Consider the following 15,935-nt stretch of genomic DNA (forward strand, 5'->3'; position numbering starts at 1 on the left):
TTTTTTTTTTAACACCCTCCCTGGCTCTTGACGAGATGGTAGTGTTGATGATTCTCCACACTGTGTTGGTCGTGAGTTTGGTGGATGCATGTGCGTGAAGAGTCTTCTTGGATGGATATTGTATGTATAATGATAATTTAATACTACATACGCACTATCGCCGGACAATCCCCAAGTGCCCCTCCTATTTCGGCTCCTACCCCTACCCGGTGCGGAGTAACTTGGTACCCCTTCTTTAGCCGAGGAGCCCAATCTCTCTTGATCACATCCCATGGGCCGTGTTCTTACCCAAAGCCGTGCTTCTAGCTTGCATCCCATCTATCGCACTGAGCGTAGCTTGTTTGGGATGGCATGATGCAAGTCCTTGCGGCATCGGTGCGGCCGGCCACAGACCAGCCTGAAGCATTTCGACATTTCAATACGTAATTCGAACAGGAAAAATTCACCATCTGCAAAGGGGGAAGAAAAAAACAAGCCATGATGAGAGTCCAGCATTGCTGGCCGTCGTGTCTGCCTTGCAGGGCAACCAGCAGTGTCTCTGGCTTGGCTTGGCCGAACTAAATAGCAAGGTTGTCTGTCCTGTCCGACTTCGGACGGCTTGCGCAGCCTCAACAACCATGACAACCAGCCTGCTGACATTAGGTCCGTAACGAATCATCAGCGACCAGATCCGCTTCGTTTGATTCCCGACATGCAATATAAAGTATCTCTTGTGTGAAAACTCCATCATCCTTTCCGAGACCTGAGACCTGACCATCAATAATGGCTCACAATTACACCATTGTCATCATAGGGTATGTGGAGAAAGCACGCCTTGACGATTCTGCTTTCCATCCCCCCCCCCCCCCTCCCCCCCTCTCTCTCGTAAACCTCGTAAACTGACCGTGCGTGATAGCGCGGGGGTTCTCGGCTTGTCTGCCGCCCTGAAGCTACAGGCAAAGCTGGCCGCGGAAGCCACAGCATCGCATGGCAAACCGCCCTCGCAGCCGCAGATCCTGCTCGTCGCTCGAGAATGGCCGTCCGCCATTCCCGGCTCCCCGGTCAATCACTCCCCGGACTACGCGTCCATGTGGGCCGGCGCCCATGTCCGCCCCATCCCGGCCGCCACGCCCCAGCTGCAGCGGGAAGCAGCCTGGCTCAAGGAGACAGTTGCCGAGCTGGGCCGCCTGGCCGCCGCGGACCCGGGATGCGGCCTAACTCGCGCCAAGGGGGTGGAGTATCTCGAAGCCCCCGACGAGAGCTACCGGACACTGAACGCGGCCGCCTTTGCGGACGAGACGGGACTCCCGGGATACCGCAGGTACGAGGCGTCCGAGCTGCCCGACGGCGTGGCGCTGGGGTACGAGTACGACACGTTTTGCGTAAACCCGCCCATGTACTGCGACGCCCTGCTGCGCAAGTTCCTGCTCCGGGGGGGCAGGACGCTGAGACGGGAGCTCAGGAACGAGTGCGAGGCCATGACCCTGGCTGACGACGTGAGACTCGTCGTCAACGCAAGCGGGGCTGGGTTCGGGGACCCCAAGTGCTTTCCCACGAGAGGTTCGACTTTTCCTCTTTTTTTTTTTTTTTTTTTTAACATGTGTTTTTTTTTTTCCTTTCTTTCCCCTTCTTGCCCATCGGGAAATCTTTCGTGTTTTGGAGGTTGTGCGCTCGTGGGCCTGACAAACCCGCCTTGCTCTAGGACAAACCGTGGTCACAAACCTCAAGGTGGACAAGACAGTCACGAGACAGTACAGAGATGGAACGTGGAGCTTTCTGATTCCTAGGTTCTTTGATGGCGGAACCGTCGTCGGCGGCACCAAAGAACCAGGGGACTGGCGATCAACACCATGTGAATCCACGAGGAAGACGCTACTGGAAAACGGGCTACGTCTGGGATTTCCCCAAGGTGGCTCCTCCTCCTCGTCATCGTCGTCGGGTCGGTCGACCAGCCTTGGCAACGTCACCGTCATAGCAGACATCGTGGGGCGACGGCCCACTCGCCAAGGTGGTATGAGATTGGAAGTCGAGCACCGGCCCGTGGCCTCGTGTACCAAGGGGCCTGCAACGCTGCCCGTCATACATGCTTACGGCGCCGGGGGTCGCGGCTACGAGATCAGCTGGGGTGTCGCAAATCAGGTTGTGGAGCTTGCCATGCCGTTGGTACAAGGGCTGTCTCGGGAACAAGCTGCAAGGCTGTGATTCGGCCGAAGCCACTACCGGGTTCTTGACGGGCATATGGAAGCGCGGTGGGCAGAGTTGAGGAGAAAGTACCTAGTGGGTTTGAAAGCTGAATTTCTTGGGAGACTTGTCTTTGATGGAACTCTAAAACTTGAATAAATCGATGCTCGCTGCTTGCGCCGGTATCATCAGCCTGGGGGGAGCTTTCGGACAAGAAGCAACACTAACAAATCGGACCATCCCCCCCCCCCCCCCCCCCCCCCCGGGGTCAACATATCATCTTCCCTCACATAACTATTCCCAGTTCCCCGCATGCTCCTCCAGCGATTTCCTCCGACGCAAAACATACGTCATTCCAGCCCGTTGCAACTGCTTGCATTTGGGTGCGGTAAAAGCCTTCAGTACCTTGGCAGACGCCAGTCTTTCCATTATACCCACCTCCATCTTCTAGCTCCGTCATGGCATCATGGGACTCCATATGAACATCGACACAAGGACGACTATTGAAAAGGAAACATTGGCAAGGAGCGAGGGCGCCGATGATAAGTTTTGGCTGAACACGGTGTTGGTATGGAGAAAGTGTCTCGCGAGGATGGACACGAGGCCTAATTCCGACTGCTCAGGGGTGGCGGTGACATGACGAGAAGAAATATAGATAATTGATAGACAATTGACAGAGAAGAAACCCGTGGGGACTTGCCTACCTGTTGACAAGGAAAAGAAAAAGAAACGAATCGAGATCCAAGTCAGGCGTCTCTACGGATGGAAAGGGTTCGTCACGTGTATACAGTTTATACTCTTTCCTCGTCTTCCCTTTTCGATTGAACAAACTTTTCCCTTCCACCTTCTTTTTTTTGCAAAAAAAAAAAGAGTAAAGAAACAACAGAAAGACAGAGACAGAGGGAGAGGGAGAGTAAAGGAGACAGTACCAACTGAATAGGGCTCTAAGGCGTCCCATCTATTGTCTTGCCATGGAAGCCTGCCATAGGTTCTCCCATGGCACCATAATCCATGTGATACAGCAAAGGTTCGTCCAATCCCGAAAAAGCTTCTTGCGGCATCACGCTACCGTAAACCATCCACTGCTCTGGCAAAGAGGCCCCGTCTTGTTGATTGAACGATAACCCCTCGGTCCATTGTTCCACCGCGGCGGCTGTCGCATTGGCCAGATCCATGTTGCTCACGCCAAAATGCAAGTCGGGTGAAGCTGCCACGGGTTGAGATAAACTCGACGGTGTGGCAGCAGCCACGTCGAAAACGCCCGCATGAGCCCTTGGGCCGAGGCTGCTCTCCCGACGGGTTGCGCTACTCGTGGTCATTCTGACGCTGTCCCTACGGCGTGCAGGCAAGAGGCCCATGATGCTTGCACTCTCTGCAGTGATATCATCAACGACCACAGCAGAATCGGGCCTCGAGGTAGCCACTCGTGGCGTGCGACGTGACAAGCTGTGCCTGCTCTGAGCTCGAGGTGTTTCTTGGCGCCTGTTGCTGCGGTTCGTGTAGGGCATGCTCTGTGCGGCTTGGACACACCGCTCTACAGTCTCAAAGAAGCAGTGATGAAACTGAGTGGCGAGAGTCTCCAGCCCGGCATGATTGGATATCTCGTCTCGTAGAGTGGACTGTAGATACTGCAAGGCCTCAAGATAGTGAGTGGAAAGCTCAAAATGTTCTATAACGGGTGTATAATCTGAATCATGTTCAGTAAGCATAGCCGGTCCCCCCTTTCCTATTTGCTGGCGGACAAAGGGGCCACTGACAATATGGACCGACTAGACTGTCATCATCGTCGGGGAATAGGATGCTCCAAATTTCCCTCCACTGCACCTTTGGCGAGGTACCACTAACCCTCTTTCGGCTCAGAAGCTTGTTTGACGTCGGACCATCGATGCCAGCCTCCGGATCATGATCTGATATGTCGCACATTTGCTCTTTTGGTTGGCGCTGGTGTTCGCGCAGCTCCTTTCTCGTGCCAAAATCGCGAGTGCAGCGATCGCAAACAAATGCTGAGGGGTCGTCTCTTGTATGTTGCTTGACAATGTGTTGCCTGCGACGAACGGTTAGTCCGTGCCCTTTTCTTCGCAGACCGCGTGCCGTGTCCGACGAACGGGTCTGGTGGAAGGCAGCCAGCTCTCCTTACCGTAGCTCAGCGAATTTGGGGAAATATGTCATTGCACAGCTGTGGTGGTCCCTGACATTGAACCTTTGCGGGTTGCGCTTCCTGTATGGACAGCTAAGACGCAGGTTCTCGTCGTCTCTGGGACTTGGCTTTAGCCTTTTGGATGGATTGTACCTGGAGCCTTCCCCATCACTAAGCTCCTCCTCACTACCATCTCCATTTGTCTGTTGCTTTTTCCTTTTGCCAAGATGCCCACAGTTCCCTCCACCTTGTCTATTGGGAGGCGTTGCGGATGAAATCGAGACGAACGTTGTCTGTGACGTTTGGGTATCCAACGGAGCGTGCCAGATGTGCTGTCCGAGGTTTCGGATGAAGTTGGACACCACCTGATGTAATGAGCCTGTCGAAGCCCGAACTTCACCCAACTCAATCCCATACGCCGTTTTGGAAGTATGAATGAGCACCTCGTCAGCATCTCCAGGCGAGACGGCGTCTCCAAACGTGGAGAAGGAGACGTCTAACTTTTGAGTAGGGGATGAGCAAGGGGCCCGGTGTTGCTCCAAAACGTTGCCTTTGTCAGATGTCAGAGCATCATCATCTTCCTCCTCAACCGGGGTGGGATGTGTTGATAACCTGCAATTTTCGGAAACAAGTGGGGTCAAAGAAATCATCAGCTAAGCTTTCTGATAACGTGGTATCACATTAGGGTGAGTTGCGTACTCTTCTTCGCCGTAAATCTCACGGGTTTCGATACGCTCTAGACAATTTTTATCCGCCTCAGGGATTTTGCTGGCTACATTTAGGCAATCAACAAAGACTAGGCCGTCATCCACGTCACTGCTATGGGTTGAACATGTCGCAGTGGATGGTCGACGACGATGGCATGTACTGCGAGGCGGTCTTGAGACATCCAGACTATGACGGACGAAGCGTTGTCGAACATCGCTGGTAGCACTATAAATAAGTGGGCTTTCAAGGGTGGAAGGCGAAAAGGCTGTTGCAGAGTCGGGAATATGCGCTGATGAGATGCTACTAGTTGTCGAAGAAGTTGGAGATCTAGTGCGCAGGCTGCTTAGTACCAAGGGCAGGCTCTCCGGCCATTTGGAGTAAAAGCTGATGCCATCGCTCGGCCAAGAGCGCGATTGCTTATCTTGATGTTGCTGAAGATAAAGAGACGAGGGTATGTTATTTGTGTCTCGTGCCGGTGGTGCCTGTAGCCGTGGTTGAGCTTCCATCGACTGCAGATAGCAGATAGCTGCCGTAGGCGCGTGTGTTCCTAGGTGTGAAAGACTTTCCGGCGTTTGGTTCAGAAACAAACGACAAGAGTGGTGACAGCCCAGTCTAGTTTCAACCACGTCGTCCATGTATGAGGTTTGGCGAGGCTGAATGGCGAGTCCAGAACGGGGATGTTGAGGAAATGGCCCGAGCGAGCAGAGGCCATCTTATCGAAGTCGAAGTCAAACAGGCTGGACTGCCTTGATGCACTTGCCGGCTCCATTTCCCAGCTGAGGCCCTTTTCCAAGTTCTTCCAGGCAGCCGACAAGCCCCGTAATGCAAATCGTCTCCAAGGGGAAAAGACGATGCACGAGCGAGAGGCATCCATCAGGAACTCTTCGACTGCCCGCCCCACTTTTGAGCGCCACGACTCCAAACTCTACGGCACCTCCAGACCCTAGATACCTAACGTAGGTCAGGAGGTAGGTAAGGTACCTTGGGTAGGTAGGTGTTGCCGGGGATATCGGTGGATTCGTACGTACTATCGGAGATGTTCGGCTGGTGGCAGCCATCAGACTTCGCCTCATTCAAACGGGGGCGGGGAGGGGGAGCAGTAGAATGTTGCAAGACATTATGTGTTTATGTATCACATGTAGTCCATCTAGTTTTGCGCCTTACTTGTTGTTGAAGATTCGGTTTCTCCTTTCTCCTGGTGCAATATGATGTGAAACCAGGGCTGTATGCTTCGTCCATGATTTTTACTGAATTATTATTATTATTATTAATTTTTTTTTTCAATATTGTTGCTGGAGAAATCAGATTTAGCGTCGGAAAACTTAAAAATTCGCCTGTCCCTTTTGCCTCCCCAAGGCGAACAAACATGTCCACAGGACGCCCCTTTCTTGAAACAGGTGAGTTATGCCGTAGGTTTGGAAACAAGAACGAGACATGGATGTATCGACCCACGTCCTCGGTGCCATGATAATCTCTTCTCCATTTATATGTAACAGTCTGTCAACTTCTTGCCGCCTCCTCTCCTTTCCTAGACGCAATCATCCCCGGTGCCTGTCTCCGTCTTTTATTCCTCGCATCCTGCTCCGATAAAACCTTGGCGGTCAGAGATGCAGCTGCCGGATTGTTTATACCACTTGTTCTTGACTTGACCGCCGTCTTTGATGATGGACTGTTGACGTCATCGCTGTTCTCACCCCCAACCCCCTCATCGCCCTTGCGCTTCCTCTTATTCTTCTTGTCCGACTTGTCTTTCCTCAGACTATGGGCAAGTCCTTTCTCTCGCAAGTCCTCTACCCTCCTCTCCAGCCGCTGCAAATCTTTCTCGCTTGCGGTAAGGAGCGGAATGACATTCTCCTCCGTAAAAGCTTGGCCACACCCGGGGCATGATTCCTCTTGAATCTCATTCATGGCAATCTCGGCAAAAGTATGGCCACAAGGCACCAAATAGACCGCCTTTGTTGATGGGCCCATCTCTTTCATGGAAATGGGACATGTCCATTTATCCCCGGACTTGGAGAATACCAGCTTGACAATGTCCCGCAGCGACTTGATGCCGAAAGCAGCAGGCGTGGTCTCGGCGGCTTGATCCGAGGGCATCAAGCCTCTCAAAACTGCCTCGTAGTTGAAGAGTCGTCCGCGCCAATCTGATACGGCCGTCTCCATGTCGAGGACCTGGTTGCTGAGGGCACAATGAGTCCATGCGTGAGCAAGAGACTCTAAAGCCGTGGCTTTCAGTTCTGACACTGTGGGCGCGCGAGCAGCATTTTTGACAAGCTCGTGCCGTTTGGGTATCGAGCCCCCGTCGTTGCCCATCTTCGATCGAAAGTCACGGTAGAAACGACTGACGCGGAGCTGGCCGAAATCAAGGCTGATTGCTTTGAAATATCAACAGAAGACGGCTCCAAGACAAGACGTTCCCGTAAGTGGCGTTTGAGCAAGAAGTCTGGTTGGTGTACGGAGTATGTATGTATTGTACGAGATTTGGTTGCTACATGTATGTACATATCGATTGTAAGCATTGGTCAGGCAGGTCAGACAGGCAACCAATCTCCCAAGGTTCAGCCCGGCAGGACGCACTGTGCGCACTGTGCGAGCTTGAACAAGGCAGGCAATGCGAAGCAGGCAGGCAGCGCTGAGCAGCTGGACCAGAAATCGGCCTAGTACAGTGCAAGTGCAGATCTGGTACGGCGCTACTGTATGTAGCGACGTGGCTGGGATCCACCAGACTCCACAGAAGCAGGAAGGTGGCGCCTCGCCTCCCCCATGCGCACCGCAACTAGGCCAAAGGCCAGGGCAGAGGGGCAGGGCAGGCAGCATGCATGTGGGCAGGTTAGAGCTTGGATTGAGAGCATCAATCAATATCAATAGCATCAACATCGCGCCGCACTCCAGCCTCCTGACCGGGTTCTTTCTGTGCCCCGCAAGCGATCCGTCGTTGCTTCCAGTCTTTTTTTGCATCATCGTGCTTTACCCCACGGTACCTACTTACCTCGTAACATTGGCAGAAATAACTCTTGTTCTGTTCTGCAGGATTCGAACCTCGTCGCCGGAACCGCGACTGCAAGAAAGAACATTGCCTCCCACGCGGCAAGCTTCCAACGAAGATATATACCTACCTCCTAGGCAGCCAACACAGCCGCACAGCATACGTCTATCGCCGCGCAAGCATCGTTCACTCCTTATGAATCTCATTAAAAGAATCCGCGCTTTGTTCATGCTGACCTGAGTCCTCTCCGACCGCGTCCGCGTCTGCGTCTGCAGGGGAGGATGGCGCAACAACAGCAGGTCGCCCTTGAGCGACTGGAGCACATCACTAGGAGCCTACGTTCTCGGTACGCCTGGTTGCCAACTCCGAACCCCGACGACTCGCTGACTGATTCCCAGTGTCGGAGATGACGTGCGCAAGCGGGCTGCTATTCAGCTCCGGGAGCTCGTCGTGGTGTGCCACCGAGGTATAACAAACAGTCGAATCTGCTGAAGCTCGCCTACTTTAACTGACCGTAACATCCTAGATCTTGCGCAGGAGCAGTTCCATGCATTTTATAACGCAGTGAACAATAAAATTACTCAGCTTATAACGCATGGCAGCGATTCGGCCGAACGACTAGGCGGCATTTATGCGCTGGACGCTCTTGTCGATTTCGATGGCGTCGATGTTGCCGCAAAGTACACACGTTTCACGCAAAACATCAAAACCATCCTTCGAGGCAAAGACGTAAACCCTATGAAACCAGCAGCCATCGCTCTGGGTAAACTGTGCCGCCCTGGAGGTTCCCTTATTTCCGAGCTGGTCGACTCCGAAGTCAACACCGCATTGGAGTGGCTCCAAAACGACCGCGTTGAGGAGCGTCGATACAGTTCCGTTCTCGTCCTTAGAGAATTGGCGAGAAACGCACCGACGTTGATGTACCAGTATATCCCGACCATATTCGATTGGGTCTGGGTGGGACTGAGGGATCCTCGACAGCTTATACGGGAAACGTCGGCGGAAACGGTCAGCGCCTGCTTCCGCATCATTAGGGAACGCGATCAGGAGATGAAGCAGCTTTGGATGAGCAAGATCTACAACGAGGCAAGGCAGGGCCTCAAGATTAACACTGTCGAGTCTACCCATGCCTCACTCTTGGTCTTGAAGGAGCTTCTCGAGCAAGGAGGCATGTACATGCAGGACCACTACCAAGAAGCTTGCGAGATTGTCTTCAAACACAAGGACCACAGGGATCCAACCACGCGAAAGACGGTGGTGTCGCTTATTCCGAACCTTGCCAGCTACTCACCGGCCGACTTTACGCTTTCCTGGTTACACAAGTTCATGGTGTACTTGTCAGGCATGCTCAAGCGCGACAAGGAACGAAATGATGCCTTCCTTGCTGTCGGAAACATCGCAAACTCCGTCAGGAGCGCTATTGCGCCATATCTTGACAGTGTGCTCATATATGTCAGGGAAGGGCTTAGCGTTCAGTCGCGGAAACGGGGTTCGGTAGATCCCGTGTTTGACTGCATAAGTCGCCTGGCCGTAGCAGTTGGCCAGACCTTGAGCAAGTACATGGAGGCTCTCCTGGAACCCATATTCGCCTGCGATTTGACCCCGAAACTTACTCAGGCGCTCGTGGACATGGCTTTCTACATCCCCCCGGTGAAACCCACTATTCAGGAGAGGCTGCTCGACATGCTCAGCGTCGTCCTGTGCGGCGAACCCTTCAAGCCACTCGGCGCTCCTCAGCCGAACACTCTGAGCTCCGTTCCCACCATCAACAAGGATGTCAAAGATCCCCAGGCGTACGAGAATAGACGCTCAGAAGTCAAGCTGGCACTTAACACGCTCGGCAGCTTTGATTTCTCTGGACACATTCTGAACGAGTTTGTCCGCGATGTGGCTATAAAGTATGTGGAGGACGAGGATCCCGAGATTCGAGCGGCTGCGGCATTGACCTGCTGTCAGCTCTACGTTCGTGATCCCATCGTCAACCAAACTAGCTATCATGCTCTCCAGGTTGTTGGCGATGTCATTGAGAAGCTCTTGACTGTTGGCATCTCGGACCCCGAGCCCAACATCAGACGAACCGTCTTAGCAGCATTAGATGAGCGCTTCGACCGACACCTGGCAAAGGCGGAAAACATTAGGATTCTTTTCTTTGCCCTCAACGATGAAGTTTTTGCGATTCGAGAAGTTGCTATATCCATTATTGGTCGCTTGGCAAGGTTTAATCCCGCCTACGTCATTCCTTCGTTGCGAAAGACTCTCATCCAGATGCTTACGGAGCTCGAGTTCTCGGAGGTGGCGCGAAATAAAGAAGAAAGTGCCAAGCTACTGAGCCTTCTGGTGCAAAATGCTCAGACCCTCATCAAGCCCTACGTTGAGCCCATGATCTCGGTCCTTCTGCCCAAGGCCAGTGATCCCAGTCCCACGGTTGCAGCCACCATCTTGAAGGCACTCGGAGATCTGGCAACCGTTGGTGGGGAGGATATGTTGCCATACAAAGACCGCCTGATGCCGTTGATTATAGATGCACTCCAGGATCAAAGCTCAAACATCAAAAGAGAGGCGGCACTCAACGCGTTGGGCCAGTTGGCCAGCAACTCTGGCTACGTTATTGAGCCATACTTGGATTACCCCCAATTGCTCGAGATTCTGCAGGGCATTATTCGAACAGAAGACCAAAGGGGTCCTCTACGGCAAGAAACCATCAAGCTCATGGGCATCTTGGGAGCCCTAGATCCGTATAAACACCAGGTAAGCACTAGTCAAGTCCGCATCCTCCCCTCGCACCAAAACCGGGGCGGCATAAAACACAGGTCTACTTACAATCAGGGATCAGCAGGTGGAAGAACGCACGCCTGAGATTCAGCGGCGCGTTGAATCGAACCAAATGACGGACATTTCCCTCATGATGACAGGGTTGACACCCTCTAACAAGGAGTACTTTCCGACTGTCGTCATCAACGCTCTCCTGCAAATCCTCAAAGATCCATCCCTCGCCCAACACCACGCAGCGGTTATTGAAGCCATCATGAACATTTTCCGAACGCTAGGCTTGGAGTGTGTTTCATTCCTGGACCGCATTATTCCCGCGTTCTTGCAGGTGATTCGATCCTCCGCCTCGACCAGGTTGGAGTCGTACTTTAACCAGTTGGCTACTCTGGTCAGCATCGTCCGTCAGCACATTAGGAATTATCTTCCCGCCATAACCGAGATACTGCAACAATACTGGGACACGTCACCATCATTGCAGACGACTATTCTGTCTCTGGTGGAAGCCATTTCCCGATCATTGGAAGGAGAGTTCAAAGTTTACTTGGCTGGTATCCTCCCGAATATGCTTGGGGTGCTCGACAAGGACTCCTCTTCCAAGAGGATCCCATCAGAGCGAGTCTTGCACGCCTTTCTGGTTTTTGGTGCCAGCGCAGAGGAATACATGCATCTTATAATACCCGTCATAGTGCGCACGTTTGAGAAGCAAGGACAGCCCGTCTTTATCCGGAAACATGCCATTGATACCATTGGCAAGATTTCCAGACAAGTCAATCTGAACGACTTTGCCGCCAAGATTATCCACCCGCTCACGCGAATACTTGATGCTGGCGATCCCAGCCTTCGAGTGACAGCCCTTGACACACTCTGCGCGTTGATTCAACAGTTGGGGAAAGACTACTTGCATTTCATGAGGACTGTGAACAAGGTGATGAATCAGCATCAGATCCAGCACCAAAACTATGAGCTTCTCGTGAGCAAGCTTCAGAAGGGCGAGGTTCTGCCGCAGGATCTCACGTCCGAGTCGCGGTTCAACGACAATGCGGACGAAACGCCCTTTGCGGACCTCGGCACCAAGAAACTGGAAATGAATGCGATTCACCTGAAAGCGGCGTGGGACACCAGAGGCAAATCAACAAAGGAGGATTGGCAAGAGTGGCTTCGTCGGTTCAGCACCACTCTGCTGACAGAGTCGCCGAATCACGCTCTCCGTGCTTGCGCAAGCTTGGCTAGCGTATATTTGCCGCTGGCTCGCGAGCTCTTCAATTCGGCATTCGTCTCGTGCTGGAGCGAGCTGTTCGAGCAGTTCCAGGACGAGCTGATCCAGAACATTGAGAGCGCAATCAAATCCGAAAACGTGCCTCCAGATCTACTGGGACTGTTATTAAATCTCGCCGAGTTTATGGAACACGATGACAAGGCCCTCCCCATAGATATCCGAGTTCTCGGACGAGAAGCCGCAAGGTGCCACGCGTACGCGAAAGCCCTTCACTACAAAGAGCTGGAGTTTCTGCAAGACCAGAGCAGCGGCGCCGTCGAGGCGCTCATTGTCATCAACAACCAGCTGCAGCAATCGGACGCGGCCATTGGCATTCTGCGCAAGGCCCAGCTCTACAAGGAGGGCATCCAGCTTCGGGAAACGTGGTTTGAGAAGCTGGAGCGATGGGAGGAGGCCCTGGCGTTTTACAACAAGCGTGAGCGAGAGGTACCTGCGGACCAGCCCACGCCCGTCGATATTGTCATGGGCAAGATGCGGTGTCTTCACGCTCTCGGGGAATGGGACGCGCTCGCCAACCTCACCGGCAGCACATGGGCCAACTCTGCTCCCGAGGTGCAGCGAATGATCGCTCCGCTGGCCACCGCTGCCGCATGGGGCCAGAACAAATGGGACCACATGGACAACTATCTGTCGTCTCTTAAACGGCACTCGCCAGATAGGTCCTTTTTCGGTGCCATCCTCGCGCTGCACAGGAACCAGTTTCGCGAAGCCATTACCTGCATCGAGCAGGCACGTGAGGGTCTGGACACGGAACTGAGCGCCCTCGTCAGCGAATCATACAACAGGGCGTACCAGGTTGTCGTTCGCGTCCAGATGCTAGCGGAGCTGGAAGAGCTCATCGTGTACAAGCAGTGCGACGAGAAGAAGCAGGCTACCATGCGCAAAACCTGGGAAACCAGATTGCAGGGATGTCAGCGCAACGTCGAGGTCTGGCACAGAATGCTGCGCCTCAGGGCCTTGGTAATCTCGCCAGCGGACAACATGCGCATGTGGATCAAGTTTGCCAACCTCTGCCGTAAATCCGGCCGCATGGGTCTTGCGGAAAAGTCGCTGAAGCAGCTCATCGGCAGTGACGCCCCGCTGGAGGCCATGATCCCGTACTGGCCGGAGAGCAGCAGGAGCGAGAGGGCAGGGTCCGCGCCGCCCAGAAGCATTCCTGCCCAGGTGATTTACGCCATGCTCAAGTTTGAGTGGGAACTGGGCCAGCAACCCCCGGCGCGCGGGGAGGGCATCTCGGAACGGACTCTTTACTGCCTGCAAAGGTTCACCAACGACACCACCCATCGGCTGGACGTGGCCAAGGCTCACCTCGCCGCGCAGGCGGGCAGCGTCGAGGCCAACCTCCCCACCGACTACGGTTTCCAGGGCCCAATAGATCCGTCACTCATGAGCCCCCAAACTCAGCGAGCTCTCCATGACCAGACGGTGCTGCTGGCCAAGTGCTATCTGCGGCAAGGGGAATGGCTCATTGCCCTCAACAAGGACGACTGGCAGCACATCAGGGTGCAGGAGATCCTGAACTCGTATTCCCAGGCAACAAAGTACAACCCGCGGTGGTACAAAGCCTGGCATGCGTGGGCTCTGGCAAACTTTGAGATTGTCCAGACCTTGTCCGCCAGAAACGAGAGCCAGCTGTCGAGGGCTGACCAGACGGTGCTTATCGAGCACGTTGTACCCGCCATTCAAGGGTTCTTCAAGTCGATTGCCTTGTCAGCGGGAAGCTCGCTCCAGGACACCCTTCGCCTGTTGACCCTGTGGTTCACGCACGGCGGCAGCTCGGACGTCAACTCGGCCGTCATGGACGGCATCGCCAACGTCTCGGTCGACACCTGGCTAGAGGTGATTCCGCAGCTCATTGCCAGAATCAACCAGCCCAACAAGCGCGTCCAGCAGGCGGTGCACAACCTCCTGGCCGACGTGGGCAGAGCCCACCCCCAGGCTCTGGTCTATCCGCTGACCGTCGCCATGAAGTCGTGGCAGAACACGAAGCGGTCAAGGTCCGCAGCGCAGATCATGGACAGCATGCGACAGCACAGCGCCAACCTGGTGGCACAAGCCGACGTCCTCAGCCACGAGCTGATTCGCGTGGCCGTGCTGTGGCACGAGCTTTGGCACGAGGGTCTGGAGGAGGCGTCGCGACTCTACTTTGGCGACCACAACATCGAGGGCATGTTTGCCACGCTGGAACCCCTGCACGGCCTCTTGGAACGCGGGCCCGAGACCCTCCGAGAGGTCTCGTTTGCCCAGGCTTTCGGCCGAGACCTGAAGGAGGCCCGAGAATGGTGCCATCAGTACGAGAGCTCCAAGGATGTCAACGACCTCAACCAAGCCTGGGACCTCTACTATCAGGTGTTTCGGAGGATCACCAGGCAGCTGCCGCAGGTCACGAGCCTGGAGCTCACGTACTGCTCGCCCAAGCTGCTCAACTCGAAGGACCTCGACCTCGCCGTGCCCGGGACGTACCGTAGCGGCCAGCCAGTGGTGAGAATCATGTCGTTTGACAGCACGCTCAGCGTCATCAACTCGAAGCAGAGGCCGAGGAAGCTCATCACGCACGGCAGCGACGGTGTATCGTACGCCTTCCTCCTTAAGGGCCACGAGGATATTCGTCAAGACGAGCGCGTCATGCAGCTCTTTGGCCTCTGCAACACGCTGCTGGCCAACGACTCGGAATGCTACAAGCGACACCTCAATATCCAGCGATATCCCACGATACCGCTGTCGCAGAACTCGGGGCTCTTCGGCTGGGTGCCCAACAGCGACACGCTGCACGTCCTCATCCGCGAATACCGCGAAAGCCGCAAGATCCTGCTCAACATTGAGCACCGCATCATGCTGCAGATGGCTCCCGACTACGACAACCTCACGCTGATGCAAAAGGTGGAGGTCTTTGGCTATGCCCTCGACAACACCACCGGCCAAGACTTGTACCGCGTGCTTTGGTTGAAATCCAAGTCCTCCGAGGCGTGGCTCGAGCGACGCACCACCTACACGCGGTCCTTGGGAGTCATGTCCATGGTGGGCTACATTCTCGGTCTCGGCGACAGGCATCCCTCGAACCTGATGCTGGATCGCATCACGGGCAAAATCTTCCACATCGACTTTGGAGACTGCTTCGAAGTCGCCATGAAGCGGGAAAAGTACCCCGAACGTGTTCCGTTCCGGCTGACCCGCATGCTGACCTATGCCATGGAGGTGAGCAACATTGAGGGTAGCTTCCGCATCACTTGCGAACATGTGATGCGGGTATTGCGAGAAAACAAGGAAAGCGTCATGGCTGTCTTGGAAGCGGTGAGTCAAAAGGGAAACGAGAGCAAACAAAGGGTTTTGAAGAAAAGGAGAAAACGTCGCGGGAACTGACAGTGAAGCTGCGTAGTTTATCCACGACCCTCTTCTCACGTGGCGACTTACCAACGCAGCGTCGCCCCCGGGGCCTAATTTCCGCTCGGAGCGCGAAGTAGAGCTTGCCGGCCCGGCAGCTGCTCGCGCTCGACGACACTCCATCCTAGACGCGGACGTGGCGCCTTCGGAGCTGCTCGCGCACGGCGAACCTCTGCCGCTGGCCGCTCCGACCTCCAGGTCGAGAGCTCGCACGAACAGCTCGGCGGCGGCCCCGGACGGCAATGCCCTCAACGGTGGGCAGGAAGCCGAGAGCCAGAACGCACGGGCTATCGAAGTTTTGGACCGTGTGCAGCAGAAACTCACGGGGCGAGACTTTAAGAGCAACGAAGAGCTGGACGTCATTAACCAGGTCAACAAGTTGATAGTGGAGGCGACCAAGCTGGAGAACCTATGCCAGCACTACATTGGCTGGTGTAGTTTTTGGTAAGCAGCTGGGGGGGGGGGAGGGGGAAAGAAGAAGAAGCAGCACGGAGACTGTTGGTGTTGGGCCGTTGGTT

At 54.6% G+C, this 15,935-nt stretch overlaps 4 protein-coding genes across 4 annotated transcripts; 2 read left to right on the forward strand and 2 right to left on the reverse strand.

Moving 5' to 3' along the window:
- Window positions 1-762: 762 nt before the first annotated feature.
- Window positions 763-2,181, forward strand: UV8b_00873 (uncharacterized protein; the record flags this gene model as incomplete). Its single annotated transcript, XM_043138371.1, has 3 exons — window positions 763-794; window positions 896-1,539; window positions 1,682-2,181. The coding sequence occupies 3 exons, from the start codon at window positions 763-765 to the stop codon at window positions 2,179-2,181; spliced, it is 1,176 nt and encodes a 391-aa protein (XP_042994305.1).
- Window positions 2,182-3,104: 923 nt separating this feature from the next.
- Window positions 3,105-5,511, reverse strand: UV8b_00874 (uncharacterized protein; the record flags this gene model as incomplete). Its single annotated transcript, XM_043138372.1, has 4 exons — window positions 3,105-3,847; window positions 3,918-4,204; window positions 4,298-4,909; window positions 4,997-5,511. The coding sequence occupies 4 exons, from the start codon at window positions 5,509-5,511 to the stop codon at window positions 3,105-3,107; spliced, it is 2,157 nt and encodes a 718-aa protein (XP_042994306.1).
- Window positions 5,512-6,569: 1,058 nt separating this feature from the next.
- On the reverse strand, window positions 6,570-7,318 carry UV8b_00875 (uncharacterized protein; the record flags this gene model as incomplete). Its single annotated transcript, XM_043138373.1, has 2 exons — window positions 6,570-6,661; window positions 6,700-7,318. The coding sequence occupies 2 exons, from the start codon at window positions 7,316-7,318 to the stop codon at window positions 6,570-6,572; spliced, it is 711 nt and encodes a 236-aa protein (XP_042994307.1).
- Window positions 7,319-8,272: 954 nt separating this feature from the next.
- Window positions 8,273-15,865, forward strand: UV8b_00876 (uncharacterized protein; the record flags this gene model as incomplete). Its single annotated transcript, XM_043138374.1, has 5 exons — window positions 8,273-8,337; window positions 8,390-8,457; window positions 8,518-10,739; window positions 10,825-15,327; window positions 15,413-15,865. The coding sequence occupies 5 exons, from the start codon at window positions 8,273-8,275 to the stop codon at window positions 15,863-15,865; spliced, it is 7,311 nt and encodes a 2,436-aa protein (XP_042994308.1).
- Between the last annotated feature and the right edge of the window lie 70 nt (window positions 15,866-15,935).

Source organism: Ustilaginoidea virens, chromosome 1 (assembly GCF_000687475.1).
Source record: "Ustilaginoidea virens chromosome 1, complete sequence".
Classification (NCBI taxonomy): domain Eukaryota; kingdom Fungi; phylum Ascomycota; class Sordariomycetes; order Hypocreales; family Clavicipitaceae; genus Ustilaginoidea; species Ustilaginoidea virens.